Raw genomic sequence first — 24,810 nt, 5'->3', positions numbered from 1 at the left:
GCACTGGACCTGCTGACCTCCCATCGTGCAGGTGTTGGGTGGCCAGCTTCGGTCTTCAGCTGTCTCGCTAGAGCGGCCTCCCACCTCCAGGGCCGCAGTGGAGCTCGTGACAGCCCGCAACGATTCCTGGGAGTCACCTGGTGGGGGCAAAGGGTGTTGCCATCAGAATCTGGCAGTTCTACGGTGGCGAGGATGGTGGGAGGTGCCAACCTACCGCCAATCACCTCAATGCTGTGACCGGCTACAACCACTGGCCAGATGAGGGGTCCCATGATTGCCTCAGAGCTGGTCAGGGCCCGGGCCACCGCCTCTTCATAGGTCAAGCCCTCAGCAATGAGATGCCAGACTCGCTTCTTGGCAGGGCCGTAGGAGTCGTTCTAACGCTTCATGGTGGACTGCTCTGTGCGGGGGACCTGGCTTACAGCAGACACTCGCTCTGCCGCCATACGCCGGAAAGCCCGCCAATGGGAGTTTGCCCCACCAGCTCTTGTGGCAGCGAGCGCCACCGCAGCGTTCTCGGCCCCCAAGCCAAAGAGGAGCGCCTTCTCTGCCTCAGTCCAGTTCAGTTGGTGGTGACTCTCAGTTGATGCCGATCTGACGCCATTCCTCCCACGGGCAGTGGAATGCGGGAGCTGCTGATCGCAGCTGGCTGCTAATGGTTGTTCTCATGCCACCCCTCCCAGCTTTCCCACAGGACACCAATAAGGCATCTGTTGGCCTCGACAGCCCCATGCCGCCACTCATGCAGGACCCCTCACAGCTCCAGTGGTGTCTGGAAGCTGTGGTGGAGCGCCTTGCGACGGCACTACAGCAACCACAGCCCGCGTCACAGTGCGCAAACCATGGGGGCCTGTGGCGGGTGGTGCCCCCTCATCCCACCACCAGAGCCCCCCTGGATGCGGCTGTTGTGTGGGTTGTGCGGTGGCAGCGGAGACGTCATCGGGTGCACAGATACAGGAAGCGCCTGAGCACTTTGCGCCTTGAGGATGCCACCTGTCTGCACTGCTTTCACCTGGACCACACCGTCATCCAGGACCTGTGTGAGCAGCTTGGGGCGAACCTCTGCAGCCAGATAACCGGCCTCCACCCCATCCCCGTCCTGTAGCGGGTCCTCATCTCCCTGTACTTCCTGGAGACCAGCTCCTACTAGGGTTGGGTGGCCGAGGTCCTGGAGATCTCCCAGTTGTCGGCCAGCCGCTGCCTCCACTCCTTCCTAGATGCCATGCTTCAGTGCCTTCAGCAGCATGTGCGGTTCCCAACAGGTGAGGAGGAGCTGCGGACTGCCAGAGCTGGCTTCGCAGCGGTCGCGGGGTTCCCCAATGACGTGGGGACTGTGGACTGCACGCATGTTGCCCTGGTGGCTCCACGGGAGGATCCCATGGTGTACCGGAACAGGCACCACTTCTACAGCCTCAACACGCAGGCATCCTGTGACCACCAGGGACTCTTCACAGATCTGGTGGCAAAGTTCCCAGGGAGTGTACACAATGCCCAGATCTTCACATCCTTGGGCCTCAATCGCCTCCTGGCAGCCTGGCCAGATGGGCAGGGGTGGTTGCTAGGTAAGGCCACCAGGTGGTGGCGTGGGGTGCCCCTCCCGTCCCCTGTCCTCCACAGGTGACCGAGGGTACCTGTTGCTGCCCTGCTTGCTGACGCCATACCAGGAGGACATGCCCAAGGACCGGGCAGCATACAACCAGGCGCACAGGGCCTCTCGCATGGTCATCAAGCGTGCCTTTGGGCAGCTGAAGATGAGGTTCTACTGCCTGCACCACCAGAATTGTCGGGACCACTCTCAGGATCCCTTCAAAAATTCATGCGCTTGTTGGAAAAGTCATGGGGAAGACAACAAAATGGCAGGCAGAGCTGAAGTCTTGGGGGGAGACACAAAAAAGAAAGACAAGGTAGAAAAAGATAGGGAGGGGACTCAGGATCCCCTTTGCAATGCCGGGCGCACCTTGGCAGGGTTCCCGCATGCTGTGGCCATGAGACTGTCAGGCAGGGCACCATGGCAGGCATTCTGTGAAGTGTGAGTGGCCACAGACTCAACTCCCAGCTAAAGCCGTCCCTCAGCAAACAGCGCCCAACGGGGACAATAGCCGCCACTCACACCTCCCCACGTGCTCCCTGGGCTGAGCAGGCACACCTTCAAGTCCTCCCATTTGCATATCCAAAAGCCCTTGCGGTGGTCCTTGCCGCCCCCTGCTTGTGGCCCCTGCGTGACCCCACCAAGCCCGCTCCAAAGGGGGCTGGGAGGAGCCGATCATGCCGACACTCTCAGCCAGGACCAACCCCACCCCAGCATGTAGCAGCTGTAAACCGCCTCAGAACACAGCAGAGTCGTGGGTTCGAGGCTGCCTTGCAGCAGGACTGCTCACATGCCCAGCTTCCCTCTTTATTGAGCCTGCCATCCAGCCACCATTATTTTTGGTCAGCCAAGTCAACTCCCTGGGCTGCCTCCCCCTTTCCTGTGGGCACCCACTCCAATCTCAGCCCCCCTTTCAGCTGCATCACAGACCCAGGCAGCGTGGACACATGGTGCAGCCCCGAACAAGTGTCTGCCTCGCCGCCTATCAGCCCCAGCCCTTCACCGCTATCGCCCACTGCATCTCTTACACAATTGCAGTAGGTGGCCGAGATTCCCCCCAGCCACAGAGCCATGCCCTTGGGACGGCCACGAGCAGAGTGTGCGGGGGATACAGGGGGCCAGGGCGAGGTGGGAAAAGTGAAGGACACAGAAAACGAGATGGGTGTGCTGGGCTAAGTTTATTGATCTGCAAGCAGGGAGAGCAAGCTCGCGTATGGAGGTTCCTGGCTCCTGCAGTCTGAAATGCCATTGCCGGAGACACACCAACAGCTGCGGGGCTGATGGGACCGGATGGCTGTGCTCCAGCAGCCACAGAGGCTGTTGTGCAGCGCACACACCTGAAAGACAGCGAGATGAGGGGGAGCCTTGCCGGCTGCAGGCATAGGACTCAACCCCTGGGTGAGCCTGTGGGGAGCAGGGTAAGAGTCCCGGCTGCCTCTGGTGGAGCCATCCCACACAATTCCAGCTGAATCACATGCAAGCCTGCAATCATGGCAGCCATGGCAGGGGCTGGTGCGAGCAGCAGGACCTGTCCTAGATGGCGAGTTGCTGACTGGGCTGCGGAAAGCTGGGACACGTGTTGCACCCTCTTCGCTCCAGCACAGGGATGCCCGCGACATGGGGTGGGGGGGCCGCCAGCGGGATGGACAGCCAGGGCTCACCCCCACATGCACATGTGCGGTGGCCGGCACCCCAGCCGAAGCTGCAGCCATGCTGGACAGTCTTGGGGGCTGGGGGCCGCGGGGACGCCTAGCCAGACTTACCTGTCCATACGGGGGGCTCTGGAAGTGAGACGTGTTAGGACTGGAAAGCACAAGTGGTTAAACACGCAGCTTAAACTTAGCTCACCTCCCTCTAAGTCCAACTGCTCTAACTTAACTAACATCCTTTTCTGTGCCATTCCCTCCACCAAGTGCACCCCTCCTCACGCTAAGTCCGCATGGCATGGCCTCCGGAGCAGAGTGGCGTGCCATGTGCCCTGCCCTCCCTGGGGAGTTGTGCGTGGCAGGAGTCAAAACTTTTGTATGGACAGGGGACACTGATTGGGTGCAGGAGGGGAGCTGTGCCCAGCCCAGAGCAGGAGGGGATTGGAGGGGCGATAGCACAGTTCCCAAATAGGTTTGTGCACTGCTGCGCCAGCACCACCGATGTATGCTTTCTGCTTCCACTAGTGCCTATGGAGTATGCCAGCATTTTGCGTGGCACAAGTTTGCGCCTGGCGGCGGGGGGGGGGGGGGGTTCCCACACCAAAAGTTCTCTGGGAGCCGACCAACAGTGGCCACGCCCCTGGGTTGGCCCCCTCCTATGCCAAAGTGCCACCATGCACCTCTGCTGCGCCCCAAGTGTGGTGCGGCGGCACGCCGCCATCAGCTCGCAGCGGCAGCACACGGTGGCTGGAGAGTGGCACACGCCCCATTTCCGCTGGCACAGAGGAGGATCTGCCAGCGTAGGTCTCCATACTGCCGATGTAGTGGTAAGTCCGCTTCCACAGAGCTTTCAGACCCACCCCCTCTGGATTGTGCTGTAAATGCAGTTAATCATAACTACATGTCTTCTGGCATGTTCATCCCTAACAAGGGTATTCTGGGGTATACTTTCTTGGGTCAAACACATCCCACTTGTTCTGACGGATGAAGTAGTCACTAAAGTGGGAATATAGATATACACACATATCACACACTTGAGGGTGTTCATTGCTACTCTTGGTCTGGATTAATCATGATGTTGAACTACAACAGATGTTGATGCTTCCCCATGCTTGCAAAAGTGACTTTACTACTTGTTAAATCATAATTTTCCCTGAATGTGTCATGGCTTGTCAGCCTGTGCTGACACACAGAATCAATAGCAATTATGACACTTCACTGCAGAAAAAAATGACTGAATGATTGATTGGCTTTGTATATGGTCCTGTTTTCATCCTGCTGTATGCCTCCCTCCATGAAGGTATGGTGCTCTAGTAGAAAGGAAGTCATTGCTCGATCACAAGAATGCTGTCTTTGCATGTACAAGGTCCCTGGTTCAGTTGCTAAACTCTCCAATTAAAAAAGTCTTGGGCATTTGGGGTGGGAAAGACCTCTGGAAAGCTACTGCCTGTTGGAGCATACAACTCTAGACTATATGCTCTGGTAGCATATTGGTTTGGTTACTGGAAAGTGTTATGTATGAAGTTGCCTTCAAAAACTGTTCAGAAACTTCAGTGAGGGCGAGCTCCAGCAGATGGTAAAGTGATAGCTGACCACCATGCATATAACACCCCTAAGTCTCCACTGGCTTTACAGGAAGGAAGGAAGGATAAGTGAAGGAACAAAAGTACAGGGTAGAACTAAAAAAAAGTAAAACAATTTGATTTTATACCACATCAGTTGTCCTGGTATAGTGATCTCGTTCTCTTCCCTCCCTCACACACAGGATTTCCCCTCCACTTTTCCTTCCTTTCTGGCTGAGCAGCCCCTTTATCTATTTTCTTCTTATTTGAAGGTTTATAGATGTCCCACAATGTCACATTACTATATTTTTATGCTGGCTCAGGCCAGGAACTTGAAGGAAGTGACAAGATCGCCTTTTTAAACATATACTTCTGAAAACAGCACACAAGAGACTGAAAGTTCTAAAACAAACAAAATATTTTATTCAACACAGAGGGGGAAGGTCAAGTGGATTCAAGGGTAAAATGTCTGAGGTGAATCAATAATAACTCTGAGGTAACATTAATATGTTTCCTGCAAGTGAGAATTTTTAACTTTTCACAAAGTCTTAGAAACTTTGGTTTCAATGTCTGCTAGACACTCCAGTGTAAGTTCTTGAATTCGACTCTTCAGGTTTTAGAAAGCAGTAATACTCAAATTCCTTCTCTAAATCAGGGAATCACTCCACTCTTTACAGCTATCTCTCTTTGCAACTGGGCAGGGAATTACTTCTCTAAACTAGAAGCTTTGTCCCCTTATTCTGTCCCATATGGGAGTCTTCAGTGATCCTCCTCCTTGTCAATCTTTCCATTTCTCCATCAGCTAAACTAAGTTCTCTTGAGTGGTCAGTTCCCAACTCTCTCTTCTCAAGTAATACTATCCAATGAAATCTGTTTGAGCATCCTGTCATTCAAAAGTTATTTGGCTCTGTGAGGCAGTAACCCTTCACAGTCCATCACGTCTATACAGCACTTAAAAGCTTTGAAAGCACAGTCTGTCACACATGGCTTCCTTCAAATAATACTGGGAGTTTGGATTTGAAGGTGTTTTTTGAAAATTGCCTTTGATCAATAACTCTACTCACAGAAGTACTGTTCCTAGAGTTCCCTGAGAAGAACTATTACTGTATCCTAAACACAGTCCTGTTCTTTTTGCCAGCAGAAATATGATAGACTAAAGATCATCCAAGAAGTGCACATATGCAGCTGATTTGATGAATAAAAGACACATTCCAACATATGTCTTAAGAGTGAGGGAGTAAAAGGAATGGAAAACTTAACAGACACATTAGGACATTCTGAGACTCACTGCTTATAGTGAAGTTTTAAACATGGTTATACTGTTTTAAATCTACTGAAGTCAATGAGTTTAAAAGGGTGTTTAGGATTGCACTGTGAGTTTCAAGAACAAAACTAATGATAATAATGATACATCAAATAATGATGCACACAACCAAACAAAAGATTTGTTCACTTCAGCTGCATGTGGATTTAGCTCAAATGGAATCCTCCTTCTACTTATTGATTTCTACATGCTATAAAATATTTCCATTACTGTCTGTTTTCATTTTATTGTGTCATAACCTTAATGGTGTGCTTAGCATAATGTTTGGTGACAGATAAAAATAATCAATTCACATCTTCCAAAGAAAATGCATTGAATTAGGAAACTCTTGAGTGCTTTATATGCTCTTGTGTTATTTTCCTCAAGTGATTTGGACCTGAAACAAAACAGCACCTTCAAGAAATGAATAGCAATTCACAGTTCCAAGGAAAATCACTGAAGAGAAGTAATGCTGTCAAAGTGATTAGATCAATCTTATATTTGATTCTCCCTAGCTTTTAAAAAATGCTGTTGAAACTTCCGCATCAAATGGGATGTTGCAGATTTCTTGTAAATGCTGAGAAATCATATATGTTTCTTAGAGCAGAAATAGATCTTATGAAAGGTACATGACTGGTTTCATTGTGCAATTCTAAATCTTGTACAGTTCTAAATAGTGCAATTCTAAACAGAGACAGTTTGGTGTAGTGGTTAAGTGCACGGACTCTTATCTGGGAGAACTGGGTTTGATTCCCCACTCTTCCACTTGTATCTGCTGATGTGACTTTGGGTCAGCCACAAGCTCAAGAGCAGTTCTCTAAAGAGCTCTCTCAGCCCTGCCTGCCTAACAGGGTATCTGTTGTGGGGAGAGGAGGGGAAAGGAACCGTAAGCTGCTCTGAGACTCCAAGTGAAGGGTGGGGTATAAAACCAATCTCTTCCTCCTTCTCCTCCTCTTCATCAAAAACTGCACCCTTGTGTCTTCCCCACCAACATCTAGTAATATAAAATGCATGATGTGACATTATCACATTGCAAGTTGTAACCAAAGGAGAGGAGGAGTGAAAATTCTCAATACAGTGACATCATGGCAATCATTTACTACATTATGAGAAAGGGAGGAAGACTCAGGACTGCTGCTTTTGCACCCAGATGTCTTATTCTGGCCTCAGCATTGTTTATGGAAAAATGGGCTGAGTGGGAAACCAACCAAATATTGTCCATTTTCCATAGTGGCTGGTTTTCCTTGTGGTTTAACTGATTCTGTTTAGTGGTATGGACATATTTATTCTAATTTCAGAGTTGTATTAGTCTGCTGCATCAACATTCTACAGCAGCTCAATAGCACCTTCAAGTTTTTAGGGTGCTACTGGACTCTGACATTTATTCTACAAACTTTTATTAGTTCTGTACCACTTCTGCTGTCTTGGCTTCTCTCAAGAATCCAATAAACTGTAGCTTGTTTAATTGCTGAAAATTCTGATAATAAATCTTCAGCTGTCCCTAGCAGAACTGTAAAACAGCGATCTCTGGGAGGAGGGAATTACTTATTAAATCCATTTAAATATGTTGTGTCGTTAAGTATGTTGCCCATCATTTATTTTCTTTTTTCTTAAAAAAAAATCCAATATTTTCTCTAGAAATTTTTCTTTTTTCAATATGTAGAACTGCACGTAAATCTATATAGAGTTGTTTAAAAATGTGTTTCGTCTATATGTTTTGTAAATAGGGTCACCCAGGCAAAGAAGGTCAATCTGGAGAGAAAGGTGCCATGGTATGTTTATGCTTTTTGTGTCACAAAGATGAGTATAACCTTGATATATGTGAAGTGGAACATTGAAAGGAGGAGGATGTCTGGTGCATCATAAATGAAGGCCATAAAAGAGCTGTGCAGAGAATTTGAATCATAGAACCAATCTGGAATTAATTTTCTTGCTCCAGTAACTATTAACTATGGATGTACACAGCATTTCAGAAGTAGGAAGATATCCATAGATGGTATGAATGAGTATACAGCAATGAGAGGTTCCTCTCTTCTAAGCATTTGCCACTTCCATACTTCCTCTCTTAGGTGGAACATCTCTGACTCGCTTTCAGCTGTCTGGTGACCTTCCCTCCCACCCCCTCCTGCTTATTTACATCCTTTTGTCAGATTTTTCTGTAAGAACTTATGATTTGTGTCTAAGAATGCATACATACAAAATGGTTTCTCAAGTAAAAGAATCTGAAGTTACCATTTCTTGAGAATGGATTGAGAAGTCAGTGTGGCCTGGTGTTTTACATTAATAAACATCAAGCACCCAATAAATCTGCTTCTGGAGTTTTGACAGTTCATCAATACATTAATGTTAAGCATTCTCAATATAGAAAACATCATATTTGTTGATATCCTTAAGAGAAAGGAAGTAGAGTGAGTTTTGAGTGAGTTTCAAATTTGATCACTTGGAATCACTTGTTTGTTAAGTGACATTTTACTGTGTATTATTTAAAAGTAATGTAATATCTTTTAGGGGCCTCCAGGTCCTCAAGGTCCAATCGGTTATCCTGGTCCTCGTGGTGTAAAGGTATGTATATAGAATGTTTTTATTCACTTCTGATCATTAGTCATTTTATTTTTATTATGAAACTGTTTCTTAAAAAAATCTCTTATCGCCACTGTTTTCTAATAGGGTGCAGATGGTGTTCGTGGTCTCAAGGGTGGAAAAGGTGAAAAGGTAACTTTTTAATTGCATTTAATTGTTATCCATTTATATTTTCTTACAGAAGGTCAGCAATAAAATCAAGCAAACTGCTATCTAAATATTAAATTACTTTAATAGTAGGAACAAAGCATTTATAAAATACTTCACTGGATCTGAATATCCCTTCTCCAGTGCAAAACAAAAAACAAAACTGGAATCAACTCAAAATTCAGCCATTATACTTAATTACTAGTAATTACTGGATTTCAAAACAAAACCTTATCCCCATTATTTGATAATCTGGCATTGGTTAATAATAATTGGAATATTCTAAAATAATAATGATGTCATTCAGCTACCACTATGCCAATATTGTTCTGTGTGAAGCTTGACACAGATCGCTGTTTCGCACATGCCACCTATCTGCTTATGTTCTTTACTCAATCCATCTAGCCTATGATCAACAGAGAATCTTCATCATGTTCAGAGCAGACCTAGGACATCAGTATGATCCACAGCAGCAAATAATCAAAACACAGTTGCTAGAAAAGTACCATTGCAAGCTCTTATTTGTATTGAAGTTTCTCCATTGATTTGATAATTTTAAATAAATGGCTAGGCTGAAATCTCTAACAATTTCAGTGGGAGTTCTGTCATTTAATTAAATGGTGTGTGGATTAGATTAAATGTAAAAATGTCAGAGGCAGAGAATGAATAGAATTCTTGTTCTTTTTCTTCTGTGGACAAGGTTAGCAATGTTTAATAGGCTAGCATATTACTGGAACAGATGTGGAACATTTACAATTCAACTGGCAACCAATCCAGACACCTGTAGCAACATTTTCCCATTTTTGTTAGTACACTCAGTGTTATCATTTATTTGGGGATGCTAGTTGCTTATGGCAGCTGTGGCCAACATCTTTGGTCAAGGGGCTGGACACTTCCAAAGTAAACATCTTAGGGGCTAAGACCATCCCCTCCTGATATGATATCATCCCATTGGATCAACTTTATTAGGCTATATCTGTTCTTCTCATAGTTAGAAGGAGCATCTGCCAGAACAAAAAGAGAAAACATCTCAGAACAGCAGGGCATTTTCCTCTGCCTAAAGTATCTGGTCACTGAGAGGTGGCCTTCAATGTTGCTGTTGACCTGTCATTGTGTGGCCAGTCTTCCCTGAGTCGCAGCTACTGAGCACCTGATAGTACACCATTATAATAGCAGTTTCTGAGGAAATGTCTTCAGGCTCTCTCCATCATCACAGCAGCCCCAGGATGTTTCTCCATTTTTTGTGCTAGAAAAGGTGAGGTACTGTTTTCCACTCAGAAGCAACATGCAATTTTCTGTCAAGCAAGGTGCATCAATGAACAAAAGCTCTGCATTATATTCTTTATATGTTTGGTTATATTTATGTCAAGGGAGAGATGGCAGCATGGTATAACTCAAACTCATCAGAGCGGGTTGTTGTTTTTTTAGCCACTGTGTGACACAGAGTTTTGGACTGAATGGGCCATTGGCCTGATCCAACATGGCTTCTTTTATGTCCTTAACTTGGAAGTTTTGCAGAGTTTGTACTTGGATGGAAAATCAGCAAACAAGGCTCTGGAGAGGAAGGCAATGACAACCACCTCTGCTTCTCATTTGCCTTGAAAGCCCCTTGCTGAGGTTGCCATGAGTTGGTTGCAGCTTGATAGCACTTTACATACACATATTTATGCCAATAGATTTGTCCTCTGATTTTGCAGTTTTGGCACTGTAGAAAGGAATTTCCTTTGTCAGAATGGAAATTCTGTACCTCACCCATCCCACTTGCCACCCACCCACGTTGCTCCTGCATAAGGAATAAGTTGGAGATCAGCAAATATCACCCAACCTTCTGTAATCAGAATGATCATGTTGGATTCAACCCATTGCTGTATAGTATGCGTGTGTCATTTGTATGCATACATATATCTTACTGGCACACAAGTAATAGTGACACAGCATATACTTGAAAGGGGGGGGATTACATTGAGATGGAGATTTTAAGTCTGAAAAAGCAGGGATGGAATATTCAAAATCATCCCTGCTCTTTTGGTTTCACTGTTTCTAAGCAATCTTCAAGTATCAGGGCAATCAAGGACGAATTAGTTTTAAGAGAGACTTGTTGAACTGCATAACACTTCTTAGTTGACACTACGTTCTTCCCAGTGCCAAAAACTTAAAAGCTGGTATGTTTATTTAGAGACATGTGGGTTGAGATGCTGCTGGCAGGCTCAAAAGAAGCATTCCACCTGGCTGATCCCACTGGAACTATTGCTGAGCAAATGTTTGGGAAGTGGTGCTGTCCAGATCGGCAGCACTATGCAAGATCCAGGTGGTAGAATTTGGCAGGTCACCCTGTGACTAATTCACTCTCAAATGAATCTTGTGTTGAGTGGTCCTTGTTCTGTAGTAACCTTGATTTGTATCAATATATCTAATTCTCAGTGTGTGCTCATTTGTCAGTACTTAAATCCAAGGACTGGGCCATGGACACGAAGGAAAGATCTTTCCCACAGACCTGAGAAAAACCCCAGGTTTGCAGAAGAATCTGAAATCTTTAAAAAGAGATTAATTCCTCTATGTGTTACAAGACATGATTGTAGTTTTAAGAAACAAACACCCTCAGTGTCCATTGCTAGCTAATCACAAAAGTATTGCCAGCCTTTAGGCCTTCCTTGGGAGGCCCAGTTTAAAACTCCCAGCTCAGGGAGTTTTGAACTGCGAAAATTATTTCTGTCTCCCATTCCATACCTATTTTATTTTAGTTAACTTATTTTTATTTTACAAAATGTATATTCTGCCTTTCTGCCATCATAAAGGCCACCAAAAAAGCCAATGAATTTTAAACATATATAATAGAATCACATATTTAAAATTGACAATAACGTATCATTAAAAGAGTTAAAACAAGAGCTGAAATATTTTTTAAAATGTAATAAACAACAAAATATTGGAGAGGAAAGAAGGTAAGGAGGAAACAAAGAAGTCTTCAGTCGCAGGTAGAAGATGGAAACAGAAGGGGACAGATGAGTTTCCCTGGGGAGAGTGACGGAGTTTTGATGGCATAATTTGAGAAAACTCTCTCCCAGGTTGCAGGTCCCAGGTATCAAGGTCCCTAGGAAGATGACCACAATGTCTCTAATGGGTCCCTCATGTATGTTGGTCCCAAACCATAAAGTTAGTACCAGCATCTTGAACTGTACCTGGAAACAGATTGAGAGCGAGTGTAGATGGACCATACCTCTCTGGTCAAAATCCTTGGTACAACATTATGCACCAGTTGAAGTTTCCAAATGGTTTTCAAGAACAGCTCCACATAAAACACACTGCAATAATCTAATCTAGATAGAACCAGGACATATATCACAGTGGACAGACCTTTTCTGCCCAGGAAAGACCACAGCTGACTAACCAGTTGAAGCTGCTAAATTGCACTCCTGGCCACAGTTACTACCTCTATATCTAGCAGTAGGCCTGAGTCCAAAAGCACCACCTCACTACAAACCTGTTCCTTCAAGAGGAGTGTAGCCCCATCCAGAACATATTTTTAATTAGGTGCTGTTGATGTTTTTACCTTTACCTTTGCCTTAAGCATCTTTCTTATTATTCAGTTACTTAAAACCGTTAAGTTTTAAAGCTTAACAGTGATTTAATTCAACTTTAGCAATATATTTTTTCTGATAGAGTAACTACTATATTAAAGTTATTTAGTGTGTTATGATCCAGCTTGAGTAGTATAAACTATTTTGACATACAGCAATATATCCGTGGTTCGTACGTGCATTATACTAATGCATTCTTTCAGAAACTTCAGTAATTTTCATTCTCTCTGCATTTTCCCCCTCTCTCAGGGTGAAGATGGTTTTCCTGGTTTTAAAGGTGATATGGGACTTAAGGGTGACAGAGTAAGTATTTTAACCTATGTTCATGGAAGCCTGTTCTCAAGATCCTATCATACTTAAGTGAGGCCAAAAAAAAAGAAACTAAAGCAAAACTAAACCAATGAATAGACAGGCTCATGCAAACGGAGGCAGGCTTTCTCAATGGCTAGAGCCACCAACAGATTACCGGGGCCCCCCAACAGGTGACCGATCCTCCACCATGGGGCCCATTCTCCAACATGATGACATCACTTCTGACATTTCCAGCAACATGGCAGTGTTGCTTCCAGTGCACACCAGAAGTGATGTCATCATGTTGCTGGCAACGCAGAGACAGTCTGGCATTTTGACAAAAAATGGTAAAAATTACTTCTACAATAGAGTCTATGCCCTAATATAGAGCATCCCCATGTTGCTCGTGATGTGATGATGTCACTTTCAGTGTGCACCAGAAGTGGCGTTACCAGAAACAGTGGCCTGGGCCTCTCTTTGCTGCCAATAAGACACCCCCCTCCCATGTATACTTACTGTTTGTAGCATGCTAAAGGATGCTCTCCTGATATATTTTTAAATATCTGTGAAGGATGTTTTGTGAGCGGACCACTCTGTGTGAATGGATCCCACTGGCCTCTCATGAGAGAAAATGGCTCAGAGACCATTTTTATAACCAGTTAATCTCAAAAGCCACAATATTTTTTGGGGAGGCGGGGGGGAATAAACAAGAATTCACTTCATGAAGTGTGAATGGTGGGTCCTTATGAGAATATATGTATGAAGGGTATGAAGAAAATTTGTTAGGAGGGTCAACAACCATGAAATGCAGGAGTATAGGATGAGACACAATTATCTAAAATTGAAGTATATTTAAGGATAATACAGAGACCATTTACAATAGCAGTAACTGGTGATAAATTTAATTTCCCTAGTTTTGCTAAGTAGTTAACACCTGCAGTGGTTGAGGATTCGCAGCTCCCTATAAGATCATTGGAGTGGGTGGGGGTGTTAAATTTGCTGGTGAATTTTAATTTGGCCATTTATGGAAGAGTCATTGGGTTTGTAACACTGAATACTCGTATACAGTTAAAGGGTCACATGTTTGGGATGGTCCAGCTAGCCCAGTCTCATAAGATCTTGGAAACACAGTAGGATCGGCATTTGGATGGGAGACCACCTAGGAAATCCAGGGGCACTATCCAGAGGCAAGCAATGGCAAACCACCTCTGAACATCTTTCCCCAACTCTATGGGGTTGCCAGAAGTCGGCTGTGACTTGACAGCATTTTCCACAATGACTAGTATAGTCATAAGTACCAAAGACACAAATCCCTTTCCTTTAAACATGGTAGATTGACCTGAGAAGAAAAGTCACTAAGGGTATATGAGCTATAGAAAAGTAACCACAGAATACTTAAAATACACTTCCTCTTAAGGTTTGTTGTTGTTTTCTCTTTAACATTGAATATATCTGTCTCCCTCACAGAACTTGGATATTTTGTAGTGCTTTTTTTAAATAAAGTTTGAGGTGGGAAGGAAAAGAAGAACTTGAAAAAAGATGGCCTTTAAACCACACTGAAAATGTGTCCCTTCATTAAAATCTCAAGTGGTGATTTAGAGCCCTTTGGAGCTCTTTTCTCAATTAATTGTGAATTTCTTTGTCATCTATGTTTTGTAGATTAGTATCTTCTTTAGGACTCCTGATCTTTAAATTCTTACAGGCTATCTGTTGTTACTCATCAATGATTGACTTATTTATAAAATCATTTCCGTGGTCATCTTTAATATTACATAGGGCTTTATAGAAGCAATAATAACTGACTCAGTTCCTCTGCCATTGAAGAAACCAAATTCAAAACATTTCTCACAAATGCTTTGGAAGGTGCTCTGTACCAGAGTTTCAAAGATCGAGGAAGATTTTCTTTTCATCAATTTGGTTTGTAATAAATATACATGGGTAGGTAGCATGAGTTAAATAACTACATAACTGGGAAGATGGAAACTATTTATTGCATAACAGAATAAAATAAAGCTGAATAAAATAGTGCATGCACATATTATGCATGCCATAATATGTCATGTATTGATTTATCAGGACAATCCAAAAGTCCATCCTAAGATCTCCACATATAAGATGGAATTTATACCTCTGTAACTTGGGCCCCTTCTATTTGGTGAGGATTCTCCAAGTTGCTTTCATCGCCACTTCTAAACTAGAAGTGTGTACGTTATTGATAGAATTTCCACAAATGGGAGGCTTTTGCAGTTTCTCTGTATTTTTTCTTGACATTTTCCTTCCATATATGTTCTGCAGTAACTCCGTGCTGGCTACCATGGTGACTTCTTGTTAAAAAGAAGTTTGTTTGATAGTAAATAAGGGTTGCATATATTTCATTTTTTTTTCTTTTGACATTTTTCTCAGGGGGCAGGGAACAGGGTCTCCCCCACTTCAAAATATATGAAAATTTTACATCTTTAACCCATGGAGAATTCTTTACCCTTTACAGTTTCAGCCAGATCTTTGATAACCTCTCTGTGAAAGGCAGTGTCAATTTTTACATCCTATGTTTACACTTTTTAAAAGGGTGAAGTTGGTCCCCTTGGCCCTCGAGGAGAAGATGGTCCTGAAGGTCCCAAAGGTCGTGCAGGTCCAACAGGAGACTCAGGTGGGCCTGGTCAAGCTGGGGAAAAGGTGAGTAATTTGCTGATGGGACTTTTTTAAAAAAAGAATCAAGTCACAGCATAGAGCTCTTTCACATTTGCAACACTGACTACTGTGTATTAATGATCCCAACAATCTTGCAAGACATCTTGCCAGCTGTTAACAATATCATGAACCAAGAAAGCTAATGTTATCATGATGGAAGGATAATTAGAATGCAATTAACTTCAGTTATATTGCAGTTCCATTCAAATAAAAATATATGGCTGTTACTTCTCCCAAAACTTTTAAAGTAAATTCCTGTTGACTTTTTTCAGGCTGAACACGTGGAAGTATGGTAACAAAAACAGGGTTGATCCAAGGGTGGTCTAATCATTTAATTTATAGGGAAAGCTCCCAGAGGAATGCTGCCCTGAAGATCTATTAGCAGGCAGGAATAAGCAGGGCCAAGCCCCACCAGCAATGCCAGCACTCCAGGTACCACTTGCATTACTGGAGGAGGCAGTTCAGTCTGGCTTGTTTCTGGGCCATTTTAACTTCCAAAGGGCCAGCAGATGGAAAGTGGGTGCTGGTTCTTTCCACAAATGTTTGCAGGAGCAGTGTTATAATAGATTCTGTAGGCGTTTCTATGTTTTCCCTTTCATGAGAGGTTGTGTGAGCACTTGCACAAATGAAGGTGGGTGGGGTTTTGTTTTGTTTTGTTTTGTTTTTCAATTTAGTTTTACTCTAGCACAAGATGTAAAGCTCCCTATTTAAGAAAGGTGGGCATACATGGTACTTTTGAGTCCAGCCCCTATTTTTTTTTTAGTTGAATGGCACTCCAAGAATAACATCATTTAAGAAATCATTCCAGAAAGTGCTTTGCTCTCATAAGATATGCAAATCCACTCCATATGCAAATTCATCCAACAGGGAATTCCAGAAGGGTCAACTCAGGTTTGAAAGCACCATGCAAGCTCCCATAAAATGTGAAATTTTCATTTTGCAACATTTAGAAGTGTGATTTTTTTTAAAGTCTTCAAAATGTTCATATTTCGAGTTTCATCTCTTCATACTTTCTGCTACAGCCATAAAGGTTGGCATTGCAGTGCCGAAAGCAATTCTGGTAGAAATCCGAATGGTAGATAAGCTAGAGGCTTTGAGAGTAGCAGGGAACTTCATAGAAATGGTGATAGAAGTGTGAGGCGTTACCTTGCATTTTTCACTGGTACACTTTTTTTTTTCTGGTGCTGTTTTCATTTTAAGTACTACTTCTCTTCTGAAGGTTTGAATACAGCCTTGAGAAAATAGAAGTTCTCTACTAATCAGTGAGAAGTATAAAGGTGCCCATGCAATTGGAGCTAGTGACTAGGGCCTCATTGTATATTTTCAGAATAAACAATTGCCCCAGGCACTCCTCAGTGAAGATCAGAAACAACAATATTGGATTTAACCAGTTTAAATAATTGTGCATGTCTATGCCATATCACTAAATATGCTAACATATTTGAAGGGGCATATGGTGCTTTGCACAACAAAGGCAGCTTAGCAATGACTATCTTTGTTGTGCAAAGTTCCAGGCACAGCCTCCATCATAATAATACCTCTGGGTGCTTGCCAATCATCCCTGCCTATTATGATCAGCCTGCTCTATTCCTGCCAAGCTAGATATAGCCAGGGGCAGCGTTAGGGTGCACAGCACCCCAGGCAGACTTGCTGCACCGTTCCCCACCGCCCCTCCCCTCTGCCTGCATGCGCCAAATTGGGTATGGAGTCCATTCAATTCTATGGGCCCATAAAATGGAATGGGCCCATAAGGGGACATCATTTTTTAATTTTGCCTCCCCCCTCAAAAAACATGTAGATCCAGTCCTGATTTTGCTCCTGAAGGGAAAAACAGTTACTGAGTTGAACTTATTGTAGTGCTGCTCCATCATCCAATCACTTTTTACGAGAGGATTGGAATGTTGGAAGGAAGCACAACAAGAGTTCATCTGAGGTCTGCCTCAGAGAGTACAGAGAGAGTTCAGTTCTGCTTCAGGATAAAGATCAGTAATAGCTTAGGTCTAGCTCAGCAAAAGAGAAGACAGAGTAGAGGATAGCTCTGCCTGGTAGTATGGCAGAAAGGTTTAGTTCTACCTATGGGAGAGAATAGAGTACCTGATTGTTAGTCTTGTCTCTGGTAATGAGTAGACATTGTATTATTTAGTCTGTCTCTTCAGAAAGGACAGAGTGTTGTTTGTGGAATCCTCTGTGTGTGAGGATCCAACCTAGCAGCAAGTCAGTGAAAGCCAGTCTGTGGTGGAATGTCTCAGTCAGGTTTCTCTGACTAGCTGGAGATCTATGCTTTTGATCTGTTCATTGAACCATCCTGTAAATAAATATATATTCTGTTGTTTATATAAAAATCTCACCTCAGTTATCTGTGTATTCTACTTGCACACTATAAAACTTATGGTGAACTTGTTTCAAACAAGCTTGGTTCCCTAAAATCATTCGTGGCTGTGTGAGTCCCCTGAGTTTGCAGAACAGCCCTATGGTGTTAGAAGCAATAGATAGAGGCAATGGATATCTACTGTAGCTTTCAGGTTGTTTATCAAGTTTGGCAATATTGAGATGGTTGGGGTTTTTTGCAAGGGGGGTAAGCAAGTAGAAAGTGTGTGATAAAGGTATCCATTATTTGGGTATCTTTCCTGCTGTTCTCAGCAAAGCCACAAGTTTTATGGAATTACAACATTTTGCAAACACTAATATAAAAGGTAATATTATATATGGTGCCACAGATGTGCATGGTACAAGAAGACAGAAACTGATATAAAAGTGAGGACTTTAAATGATGTTTAGATATAGCATGATGTGACATTTGACCAATGTGGCCTGCCTCCCAACCTCCAGCTGATAAACTTACACCAAGTGGCTTCTAAATGGAATTATTTCAGGTGAGCCAGTAGGAGAGAATCCAGAAAAAAAACCTTTTATTGACTTCCTTGGATAGGAAAATAAGAATGTTAAGCAAACAAGCAGAAATTCTATATCACATACAGCATTTGCTGGGCTCATTCAATCAACATTTCAGCTGCCACTTCCTGGGTACAGAGAGCAGTTATCAGCCAAGGTTTTAAAACTTTTTAGGTGAATCTTTGTTTGTTTTTCCACAACCTTAGGAATCCAACAAAATATGTTTAAATTCCTTGTGGAAATTCCAGTTCTTTAGCCAGCTTTTTCTTGAAACTAGTCTGTGAGACAAATATAGTCTCATTTTTCCCTAGAATTATCCTGCTTTCTCCTAAAGCCATGCTCTGAGACAACACAGCCTACTGAAAAAGTATCTTTCTAGTTTCCCTCTCTAGAGACTAAAATACTCTCTGATTCAAACTGATGGTTTTATCATTTTTCTTTTCACTTCCTGTCCATCTGGCTCTTCCAGCATTCCATGGGTCCTGACTGGTTGTTAGCTGCTCTGCATGCCCACCAAGCAGGAATAAAAGGGATGAGAGATTTCCTGTCTGTCTCACTCACCTCTTGCAACTAAAATTTGAGACTAGGGAGATAATACATGGAGAACAAAGCAGAAATGGAGATAAACAGGGAAAGAATATATGTTCATTCAGTTATGTGTTCTTATTCTTGGTTTCAGTATGGGTTGTTAGCCTAAGAGGGTAGGCCAAAGGCTTCATGGAAAAACGTGGGATGTATGTACAGCACAGACAATGTTAACTCTCTAAGCCCACTTCTAATATTTTTAATAAACTCTTATCTGTCTTCAGCCTTATTGGCTTTGATAGCTTATATTCCTTCATTTTCTATAAAAGGACACCTTTAATAGTTAGCTTTGTGTTGGAAGCAACCTCTTGGACAATTCAAGAAGAAGAGTTAGATGAAAGGATATTATCCAAAGAAGTGTTCTTTGCATATTTTGCGTCACAATTTTGATTTTGTAGTGTAGCAGAGCCAAACTGCTTTTTAAAATATATAAAGTTATTATCCGCTACCTCAGCTCTAGGAATGGCAGAAAAATTAAAAATTATAAAGAAATCCCTTCAATTTACATGTGAATTCTATCCTCCAAGTAACTCTTAAATGGGGGGAAGTGTATACCAATAGAAGTATAACTAACCAGTTGTTAGGAAGCAACTGAAAAGTGAATTAACTTCATTTTCTATTGCAGGGCAAACTTGGTGTGCCAGGATTGCCAGGATATCCAGGAAGGCAAGGACCAAAGGTAAAAGAGAACTGTATAGCACTAAATAGTAGCTATGTTGAGAACAATGTATTAGTTCTTTATGTATCTTGGAACAACAATTCACAGCATTTACACATATGCAATCTTCATGTGCAGTTATGTAGCATCTTTAATGATATTTACATTTTCATGATAATTCTTCAGTGGAAAGGTGGTCCAATAAACTATTTTACTTTTGGCATCTTTGTCATGTTGATATGGACATGTTATTATCAAGTCAAGCTCTGGGTCTGGCATATGGCAGTTTCCCTGTGGCCTCAAATTATGTACAGTAGACTATGAAAGGGAATAGTCTATAGCCTGATGATGGGAGTTATACATACTGGTTTATGTTTACTTGTAACATCACTTGCTCCCAAAATATTCAGATTACAATTAGAACATACTTGCAATATACTGCATTTTGTAATATATTAAGATTGCCATTTCATAATAAGGCATTCTGACTCAGGGCTGCTGACAGTCACAGGTCCCTATGTGAATGTGTAGTCTGTCTCCACCAAACACCACCCAGATCCAATCCAAGCATCAGTGAAACAAAATTGTGTGACTTGGCCTCTGCAATTACTCTCCTCCCTTCTTTGAGACCCTATTATGGTTCATTGTGACTCCTTTTTGTTTGTGGCTTGGTATAGTTTGCTTTTTTAAGAAAGAAGCCATGGTGGAGGGAATAGAGATCACAGTTCCAATGAAGTGTTATCTACATGGATTGTCAATGGATTTATACATATGTAGCCGCTTTTACAAACAAAATCATAGGGCATTTTGTCATTATTGTCATTGGTATTTTACATGTAAATTTGAAATATGTGGTAGATCTGTGAGGTTTATTCATACTGAGCTACATTTTCCATGTATATTGTTTGCTTTTATTTCCTTATTTCAGCATCCCATGCTAGAAAAACACTTGTGTTCATTAGAACTGTGAGAAACAAAATTTCTGCAGACTTCTGCTGACAATCTGCCCTTCTATGATTACTTTTGGAAAGTGTCCCAGGAATATGCACGTGAGAAACATCAGAATTGGCAATCTATTTAACTTTTCCAGGGCTGTTCCTATAAGCAGAATCTAGCAAAAGCTTCAGAGCTTAATCCCAGTATAAAATAATTTTTGGAAATTTGGCAAGGACAATTAGTTCTGTAAAGATAATCCCCACCCCCCCACCCCCATTTGTAAGTGTTTCCACTTCAGATTCAGCTCTAGTATGATATGATCTTGTGTATTAGGATATGTTGGTACAGATTTTGGACACAGTCTTCCAGGAAATTTTCCAGTACAATCCTATCAGGATAAATACAAGGATCTAAACTCATGATATGACAATGATATCATATTCTTAGTTAAAGTGAGCATCAGTAAGTGACAGGAATTAACTGTGCCAGTGATCTGGAGGATAGGTGGAGGAATTTACTCCAAAGAAAATAGGAGATGTGGTAAGGACACAAGAGTTCTCAGCACTGACTCCAGTCGATTTAGGTGGAGACATCATTACAGCTACATTACCCCATAATAAGGGGAAATATACCCTATTTTAGGGATTCATATCCAAAACAGCTATTTGTTTGTTTTATGTTTGTGTATGCACACACATGTGCATGCTAATTTTTATGATGTAAGATATAATTGTCAGTTTATCCTCTTAACAATATTTTAAAAGGAAAACTGATAACAATTATTAATTTGTTTTTGATTCTTGAAGTCAACATTTATTTTGCATCTTTTTTAAAAATTTCACCTAGGTGAACTCTATTTTTTCAATAAAGATTCTGCTAATGTGGTATACTATTTATTGCTAAGAAAAGTATTCATCACGAGTATTCATCTTCAGAAGTAGGTCTTTCATGCACCTGTCTTTTAACCTAAACGCCTGAGATTTCACTCTTCTTTTTTGTCTGTCATTGCTTTAGAACTCTCTTTGGAAATTTCTTAAGATCAAAGAGATCTTACATTATTCAGAAGTGTGAACAAAAAAAGGATGTATGCTTCAAAGCAAATCTGTGGATTTCTTTTTTCCAATAGAGATATCAGTATGAATTTTATTAAGCTAAATCATCATTATGTTAAAACTGAAATGAGTCTGCAAGCTTCATATTTCCAAGAGTTTTAACTAGCCGCTAGCATTAAAGTGTATTGATAGCTGCAGGGCTTCATGTTATGGAGGGCCTTATATGGCCATATTATATGTATGGGTATCCTGTTCCTGTGGTCCCACTATACCAGGTAGTCAAGATGCCAGAGTAGTGCTATAACATTCTCATGGTACAGAGTGTTAAAGCTGCAGTACTGCAGTCCTAAGCTCTGCTCACGACCTGAGTTCAATCCCTGGCAGAAGCTGGGTTTTCAGGTATCCGGCTCGAGGTTGACTCAGCCTTCCATCCTTCCGAGGTTGGTAAAATGAGTACCCAGCTTTCTGGGGGGAAAGTGTAGATGACTGGGGAAGGCAATGGCAAACCACCCCGTAAAAAGTCTGCCATAAAAACGTTGTGAAAGCAACATCACCCTAGAGTCGGAAACGACTGGTGCTTGCACAGGGTCCTTCCTTTCCCAGCAGCAAAATTAAAAGCTAACAGAGAAACATTGATAGTCACTCCCATAGTGTCTCCAGAAACTCTCAGCAATATACTCTGGGCTTAACTGCATTGTGGAAGAAGACTGTAGGGTTGCCAAGTCCAATTTAAGAAATATCTGGGGACTTTGGGGGTGGAGCCAGGAGACTTTGGGGGTGGAGCCAGGAGCAAGGAAGTGACATCACTTCCAAGTCAAAGGTCAAGTGATGTCACTTCCTGAACTTCACTCCTCTATATCACTTCCAGCACACTGCATCAAACCCCACCTCTAAAACCCTTCATGGGGGTTTAGGAATCCTAATTTCTACATCACTTAAATTGAATGTGTCCATCTAAAAAATTCAAACCCATGGGCAATGGCTATCATCCTACACTTCAAAATGGGGTCTCTTCTAATACTAAATGTATATATCCCTCCCCAGCAAAAATGATCAGATATAGCAAGGTGCTGTAATTAATCTGAATTTTTTATTGAAGAACTTTTATTAGGTACTCCAGCACACCTGATTCTAAAGGGGGGGGGGAGAGACTTTAGTGCTAGACTCAATTCAAATGATAAGATTCTAATTGACAAATTTGGATGAAAGCTTGCTAAATAATGTCACTTAATTCAAAACAGATATGGGCTTCCCTCTTAAACAGTGGAAGCCATTCCCAACCTAGTAAGACTTAGTTACTGCTGTCTTCTCAGGTCAAACACAATTACAAGCCTAAGTAGCTCTATCATACCTCTGGTAATTCTGTGGTCAGGTATTTCTCAGTTGCATTCTCTTTGCCACAAAAAAGAATTTGTAGCTCTTTATGCTTCAGGAACTTGGCAATTTGGAAGCTTAAGATAATTCACACCAGAGAAAATTCTTATATGCACACTAGAGCATATTATGTCCTCCTCTATGTCTAGCAATTGGGAGTGGAGGTTTGCATATATCACCCCTACCAAAAATCCTAATAAGCAGCTCTGGTTACCATCATGTAATAGAATAGCTCTAGGGTTGCCAGGACCTGTCACTGACCAGAGGCAGGAGTAGGGTTGCCAGCTCCAGGTTGGGGTATTCCTGGAGACTTGGAGGTGGAGCCTGGGGAGGACACGGAACTCAGTGGATTACAATGCTCCCAAAGTCCACCCTCCAAAGCATCCATTTTCTCCAGCAGAAATTGACTTTGTAATCTGGAGATATGCCATAATTCCAGGAAATACTTTCAAGTATCAGTTATTCATCTTTTCATTTAGTGGGATTAGAAAAGAACACAATATCAAAACAATATCTGCAGTACTGCATTTAGAACACCTGAGACTCAGAAGCAATGTTCCCTCTAAACTGTGGGGTCATGTGAGCAAAAAATCTACTTTGTGAGCTATTGGCATTGAAGTCATGAGCTCCTGCATAAATTAGTTTCATGTGGGGCCATTTTTCCTGAGCTAAGACCAAAATGTGTGAGCTGGAGACTAAAAACTGAACTAGCTCACACTAACTCAGCTTAGAGGAAACATTGCTCAAAAATATGTTTAAAAGTCATCTAGAACCAACATATTCATAATGCAATAAACTATATTGCTTCCTTTTCACAAAAATTACAATTCCTGTCAAACTATCTGATCTTTACCTGGAAAATCCCTCCCCCCAGTAGTTATAGGATTGGTTTGTTTGGTGTGTTTGTTGTGATAAAAAACCTGCTATATCTTAAGGGGGGGGGGGAGGAGAGCAGGATAATTAACTCAGCAAAACAATGCTAGCAAATAAAAATAGGTTAGTTTTAACACCCATTTTCTCAAGTGAAAATGACTTCTGTAATCTGCAAATCAGTTGAATAAATATGCTTGCATATGAAAAAATATACCTTGAATTAAACTTTGTTGGTCTTAAAGGTGCCACTGGGTTCAAAGTTTTAGCAAGGTTTTAAAAATTAAGACAAATTTCTTCAGAATGTTCCAGACACCCGGGCCAGCATATACCAAAGTTAAGCTGAACATGGGGTAGCCAAAGGCAATAAAAGCAGAGGAGGCAATAAATCAGATAAGACAATGAAAAAATAAACAGTCTCCACAAGAACACAAGGCTGGGACTGCGCTTAGCCCAGCCCGGCTGAGAAGCACATAAAACGAAAACTTAAGCACTCTAAACCGATACCTTAAATCATTTAAAATCAAGCTTTAGAAAGCACCTTAGTCGCAGAGCAAAACAGCGTCAGAAGACTACTCCTTGCCTGCACTTCCTGTTCTGGAAGAGAGGCTTTTCTTCTTAAAGGCAAAACAACCCCAAAAGTTCTCAATAAGTATTCTACTGCAAAGTTCTGCAGAAGTTGCTGCTGACAGGTTGAGGGCAAGGCAGTTTATCAGTTCATGCATCATTCAAAATCTCATCAAGAACACCTCATGCCTTTCTGTTCTGCAGTGAAGGCACAGAGCAGGTTTGTGTGACGAGAAAATGTTTGCTAGATCTCCCTCTCTCTGTGCCTGGAAGGAATGTTTATTTACACACCAACCACCTCTACAAATCTTCTTTACTAACAGGACAGGACACACACACACACACCCTCCCTTCCCTTCTTTTTCGGCTCTTGCTTAGCATGCCTGGGTGAGGACTGGACTCCAGTGCCGAGCCTTCGGTGGGTGCAGGGAATCAGGCAGGCTCTCTCCGGAGAGTGGCATGAAGTTCCCCCCCTCCCCCCGCTTCTGGACTT

At 42.5% G+C, this 24,810-nt stretch overlaps 1 protein-coding gene across 4 annotated transcripts in view; it reads left to right on the top strand.

Moving 5' to 3' along the window:
* The window catches only part of COL11A1 (collagen type XI alpha 1 chain), a 335,777-nt gene that overhangs the window by 180,144 nt on the left and 130,823 nt on the right, over positions 1-24,810 (top strand). For all 4 annotated transcript variants that reach the window (XM_060232292.1, XM_060232289.1, XM_060232291.1 and 1 more), the window contains 6 exons: positions 7,827-7,871; positions 8,608-8,661; positions 8,767-8,811; positions 12,654-12,707; positions 15,261-15,368; positions 19,486-19,539. In XM_060232292.1, coding sequence (XP_060088275.1) covers positions 7,827-7,871; positions 8,608-8,661; positions 8,767-8,811; positions 12,654-12,707; positions 15,261-15,368; positions 19,486-19,539 — 360 coding nt within the window. The remainder of the gene's footprint in view (positions 1-7,826; positions 7,872-8,607; positions 8,662-8,766; positions 8,812-12,653; positions 12,708-15,260; positions 15,369-19,485; positions 19,540-24,810) is intronic.

This window comes from Heteronotia binoei, chromosome 2, assembly GCF_032191835.1.
Source record: "Heteronotia binoei isolate CCM8104 ecotype False Entrance Well chromosome 2, APGP_CSIRO_Hbin_v1, whole genome shotgun sequence".
Taxonomy (NCBI): Eukaryota; Metazoa; Chordata; class Lepidosauria; order Squamata; family Gekkonidae; genus Heteronotia; species Heteronotia binoei.
The sequence above is the reverse complement of the archived record's forward strand: the minus strand, read 5'-3'. Positions and strand labels throughout refer to the sequence as shown.